The sequence below is a fragment of the Neolamprologus brichardi genome, chromosome 13, assembly GCF_056152115.1.
Source record: "Neolamprologus brichardi isolate AB-2024 chromosome 13, ASM5615211v1, whole genome shotgun sequence".
Lineage (NCBI taxonomy): Eukaryota > Metazoa > Chordata > Actinopteri > Cichliformes > Cichlidae > Neolamprologus > Neolamprologus brichardi.
In genome coordinates, this window is record NC_142116.1 from 20,135,158 (window position 1) to 20,141,157 (window position 6,000).

The following is a 6,000-nucleotide window of genomic DNA, read 5'->3' on the forward strand; positions in this document are numbered from 1 at the left end:
CTAAAGCCACTTACATGCATCTATAGCTTCTGTTGAAGTTGGGAATAAAAGTGTGTGTGTGTGTTCTTTTGCGGTCCCCTTTTACCCCACACAAAGGGGCAGAAAAGGCTTTCTGGAGACTCCTATTCATCTAAAGCACAATGGAACCCCACAGAGGTTTTCTTCCTGTTTCCCTGTCCGCTCCACCCATCTCCCCCCACAGGCCAGGATAGAAGAGCAGGGGGTACCCTGTCCTGCAGGCAGAACAGCAACTCAGCTCCCATCTGCCACCAAAACTATCCACCCCCAGTTTCTCCATCCATCCATCCTCCTGTTTCACTCCAACATCGATACTGAGACAAAGTATTTTATATACTTTTTGACAAAATAAAATTCAACTTTACTCATTATTTTCTGAGCCTTTGCAATGAGCAGCTTGTTCAAAAACTATTTTTTTTTTCAGATTTGAAACCTCAAATGTTTGAATTAAATGAAACATTCCCGTATTTCACCGCGCTTTTATATGGAGGCAAACAGGTAGGAGGCACCATCTGCTGTGAGATAAACAGGACGTTTCAAAACCAGGATCCACAAAGACAATACATGATACATTTAAATACCTTCAGCTCGTGATAATTACACTATATTGGTGAGCTTTTCTAAATAGCGCACAGATTGAAGAAGTTGGTGAAGGCTCAGCAATATTGATTAAAGCATTATTACCACACTGAGAGCACATTGTATTTGCAGAAATAATGACCTGTGCTTGAAACCATATTCGTCTCAAGACAGCCAGTCTGTGCTCCAAACTTTCTCCTGCTACTAATTTCTCTTTGCATTCTTCATAGTCAGCTCCCTTCTCCATTTACCTTGCTGTTTTGCCCTCCTACAGGACTCTTGCTGCTTGCTGCAGATTTATGGTCTGGTCTAACATGCGCAGTATTGGCAAAGCATTAAACATGTCTACTCTTAATACTGTGTGCTCTCTCCATCGATAAGAGCCTTAATAAAAACATCCCCCTAGTGGATTTGTGTGTCTCTTTCCACTTTCAGTCCTCCACCACCCTCCCTGACAATATCCTTCTTTCTTAACCGCTGTTTCTTGTGTTGCTTTGCTAACTCAAAGCGCTTCCTTGCTTGCTTTCCCTGCCAGCCTTCTCCACCGATGTCAGCCCCCACTCCACCACCTCATTGTCTGGCCTGTGCCAGAGGTGTAATGATGCTTGAATGCCACTGCTATGGAATTTTTCGTCTTCACTCTTTTCTCATAAAGGATATTTAAAAGGCATGCCCTGAGATCAATCTGTCTCAATGTGCCTCTCTCAGATCCATTTCTCTTCCATTTCTCCTTTCTGTTTTTCCCCTCTTCGCTTTCAAATGGACAAAATTACCCCGCGTAACCTCTCTCTGGTTTGGTTCACACGCATCATCGTCAACAGCTCCCAGCTGCAATTGGCACACTTGCTCGAACTGCACCGCTCTCGTCCAGTCTATAAATGCACTGCCGGTGCCCTAAAATCCTTCACTACCTCCCGGAGCCATCCGGGTCACTTACGCCAATAGGAGACGAGCAGCCGTTCTCCTCCCACTTCTCTCTCCCTCTCCCCTGCCGTCTCTGATGTCAAAAAATTTGAGCATCATAAGCACATTTTAAATATTAACAAAGACCACTTTGCACGTATGAATAATACAGCAGGGAGGCCAGTGGCTGGCCGGCGAACCGATCCCCTGCCGCCCCACGGCCGTAAAACTAATGCACTGCCTGGGGCCAGAATGGGGCCTGATCTGGTCTGGGAGCAGCGCACGCCCGTGGAGCTCGACTGGCCCGTGGCCTGGCTCGAACAGAGCTGTCTGTCTGTTTATTTATCACGGTGCCCAACCACCTGTCCAGATCTCTGCAGATGCAACAGCCTGGCAGCACTCTTGTTATGACTACATGTTTCAGAGACTCTTTAATCTAATCTGACATCTCAATCTGTTGAGCGTCTTTGAAGCCAAATCTACTTTGGTGTTTGTTTGACGTTAGCTTTGTTGTCACATTCCTTTCTTTCCATGTGTCTAAATCTCATAACGGAAATGTCAGAGAATTACAGGATTTTTCTGGCCACTTTGTAAAACAGGGCAAACCCTCCCCACCAAAAAAATGTACTTTACAAGCTCACATATAATTTCAAAGAATGTGACTCTTCTTGGAGCTACTGCACTGTCATTCCAGACAGGAAGACTCCCACACTTAACACAAATGAGACAGCACTTTTTGTGAGAGTGTCACTATTCATCGCGTCCTCTATGGGAGTGTCTGACATGCCACGCTTGCTAACTTCGAACACTTGACTGCCCCTTTGCTACTTCCCGAGCCTTACGCACTCTTCTCCTTTCTTGACCTCCCAGTCTGCACAGTGGCTTCATGTGGACTTACTGGACATCTGGTCATCTCTGGGTCACAAACTGTGCTTGAAACACACCTCACGTATGTCAGTTGGGGTTTTTTTGTAATTGTGCTAAAATCATTAATAATAAGACACATCAAGAGAGGCGCTGGACAGCAGGCTAGTTACTCCAGACAAGTTTTCCTGGCAGGTTTGGTAATTAATGTATATGTCAACACAGAAAGAAGAGCACCACAGCAGAAATGTGAGCTCAGCACATCCACATTACAGGCATAAAACAGAGACGTGAGGGATCTGAGGGGGGGAAAGCGGCAGAGGTAAGGTTTAAACACAATGGGAGAGAAGATAAATGCAATCTGTCTGTTCCATCATGCTTTCCCTAAATATATCCCTGCTTTCCTTTCTCCCAGACAGAAACTTTACTGGGGCACACTGTGCTATTGTCCCCTGGTGTCCCCCTCCTCTTGGTTCTGCTCCCCTAACAGGACCTCATTGCAGTCCTCAACTGTTTATATCGACATTTCTCATTTCTCATGCAAGGATTTCAGAACAGTCCGCAATTTTAATAAACGTAAGCTGCTTTTCTGCTCTGCCTGTTCAGGGAATAACACACACACACATGAGGACCTTGGGAGGTATGGTATGAGTGGGTGGGTGGGGGGTCTTATTGGCATTCAAATAAATGGTCACATTCTTGACAGACAGTCAGTGTATCTTCCAAAAGATTACTGTTGCCATCAAGTTAAAAATCTGAGTTATTCCCGGGAGGGTCTTATTTACTCACTGAAGAGATTTTTAGCAAAAAAACCCTATACAGAATCTGCACGCATTGTTGTCCGCATTGTTCTTTTTTATTTTTAGCCTACTGTAAAATGAGCTTAATCCACAATCCACTAAACCCTCAGATTTCTGCCTTGTATTTCAATCTGATCTGACAGTGGGTGCCGAGGAATCCTTCAGAATCTCCTACCACTCGGCTTCACTGAAAGGAATCATTAATCTAACACTAGAGATGTGAAGTGTCCCCTCGGTGTTCAGGTCCTGTCCCATCAGCTCACCAGCACTGACCTGTCCCGCCTGCCAAGAAATTTCATTTCCATGAAAGCTGGCTGCAGTCTTTGATGGCATTAACACTGAGCAATCCACTGATAAAAGTCTGCTCTGCCACAATCAAAGCCTGTGCTCTTCACTCTGCAAAAGGTTGTCTAATAAAATAATAATTAAAAAGGTATAAATCGTTTATGAGGACAAGTTTAGGATTTCAAAAACAACTGGCACACCCAGGCTTGAAACAAGGGCCACTAAATTTAGCCGCTATATCTTGCAAAGAGAATAAAGAAATATAGAAGGAATCTCTTCCCCCTGAAGCACTACAAGTGTTCTGTCTTACTTTTCACGGGGCTTTGCTTTTTCTTTTTGGAGAGGCCAAGAAGGCATGGAGCAAAACCTTAATTACTCCCTGCGCACCAGGGGAGTTTGATTTTTCCGCTCCAAGAAGAAAGGAGAGCTCTGAGCTCAGGTCTACTGTAAGACTGAACGCTATGATGTGAATAAAAAAAGGTCCTCGTCAGCAGGTGATCCCAGACCCCTGCACAGCTCACACATTAAACAAAAATAAAATTAAAAAAAAAATCCCATAGACCAGTAGCTGGGGTCTGAAGCAAACTTTGAAGTTAGACACTTTTAGTAAAACGCATAAAGTTTAAACAATCTTCAGTTTTTTCATTTAAGTTGTTTTAAACTAATTTAAAAACACGTTGTGTGTGTGTGTGTGTGTGTGTGTGTGAACACAGCTGAGCGCACTGTCACCGTTATTACAGTACAAACTGATCTTTAATTTCACTTACCAGTAGCGGACACGGCAAATCCCCCAAGCAGGAGGAGAAGAACCAGAGGACCGAGACCTTGGCCACGCTGCATCCGCACAGAGCGCATCTTTCCCGTCCAGCCGTCGTGAAATGTCCCGGATCGTCCACGCAGCGTAACCTGCGGAGCTTTTAATACACCGAGTGGCTTGAAGTGAAAAGTCTTTACCCCCAGAATGGTTGCGCGGGGAAGAGTCACACACCAGCGACTCCAGTAATTGAGTTAGAAACCGCTGTTTTTGTAAATACTTGACTCCTGACTGTTGACGCAAACGGCAAACGGCTCAAATCACATCCATCACCGAGCAGCTCAAGAACGTCTGGGAGAGGTTGAAAGGGCGTAATTTCCATGCGTAATTAAAGTTTCGAAGAGGTCCGCGGATGTCAAGCTCTGCTCAAATAAAGAAACGATTCATCGTGACTATTCCTGGTAGACTTCATTGCCAGCTCCACTATTTTGGGAGCCGTGAGCGCAGAGGTGCTGCGAGAGTCACCGAAAAGTTTGACGCATCGCTAAACGAAGATGTCAAATTAAACGACAGAGTCTTGGAGGAGAAAAAAACCCCCAAAACACAAAGTAGCACGGGGGTAGGTAATTCTGTCAGGTAACCGCCAACACCAAAGTCCGAACTCCCGAGTTTGTGCTGGGCCCCTGGGTGTCTTGTCTCGTCCCCGTCCGCAAGGTGTAAACATGAGCACGGGGATCAGCGCCAGCTTCTCAATGCCAGCCTCCGGACTACCAGTCCCAGCCCGGCCAATCACATATTATCCTCCTCCTCCTCTCAGAATGAAGGCTGAACAAGTGAAGGTAAAGTAGTGGCAAGCGAGGAGGAAATAGATGCGAGGGGAGAGATAGAAAACACGGATCAGCTCTGGATTCAGCAGGAGTCCTTCTGCTACAAAATGAGGTTGAGCTTGTTAGTTTACTCACATCTATCTATCTATCTATCTATCTATCTATCTATCTATCTATCTATCTATGTTTACACTGAAAATTGAACAGCTCACAGTCTCCTTTCCTGTTGCTGTCCATGAAAATGTTCCTGCAGCAGCAGTCTTTGGCTCATGTGTAGATTATTTCTCGTCAATCCTCTCTTTCCGCATCCATGGGTCATATTTTACTCTCCGCGTCCACAAGAGAGCACCCTTTCATAAATGAGACCATCTGCGGCCAGGACGACAGCTGACCGGGTCTTCTGCGGTACACGACTGTGTAAAAGTCGCTTTCTGTACGACCGAGTGCATTTCTTGGACATTAAAACCGGGTGTTTTATTGTTGATTATTCTTGTAAAGCAGTGACTGAGCAAATAGGTACAACTAAAAACTTCAGCTTTCCATCATCTGAGGCATTATTTCATTTTTAGTAGTTACCTTTCTAGGGGTCACCTGCCAATTTAAGGCCTTACCTGGCTGGAGTTTTACCATCTCCTCCTTCTGTGTTTTCAGTCTTGATTGCATGTTTGTTTCCCCTGCCCATGAGATTTTATTGGTGACAAAGCTCCACAGCATTGGATTTTAGAACGTTTATTTTCACTAACAGGTCACATGATGCAGAGGACAAATTAAATGGAAATCCAGAATAAATAAGTGCATGAGGGCTCTCAGTAGTTTGATTATGTTCTGTGGCCTTCACAATCACTAGATTTCAGTACAGTTGAGCACTAATGGGAAATTAGGGCTCAACAGAAGCATCTTAAGAGACAATCTTTTGGAAGCGCACCAGATATTCTGCTGTATTTTAGAGTGGTTGATGCTGTTCTGCAAA

General features: G+C 44.8%; 1 protein-coding gene across 3 annotated transcripts in view; it reads right to left on the reverse strand.

Moving 5' to 3' along the window:
* The window catches only part of unc5b (unc-5 netrin receptor B), a 53,159-nt gene extending 48,134 nt beyond the window's left edge, over positions 1 to 5,025 (reverse strand). For all 3 annotated transcript variants that reach the window (XM_006800846.3, XM_006800845.3, XM_006800844.3), the window contains exon 1: positions 4,217 to 5,025. In XM_006800846.3, the coding sequence (XP_006800909.1) occupies positions 4,217 to 4,304 (88 nt within the window). In that variant the 5' untranslated portion in view covers positions 4,305 to 5,025. The remainder of the gene's footprint in view (positions 1 to 4,216) is intronic.
* Positions 5,026 to 6,000: the final 975 nt, after the last annotated feature.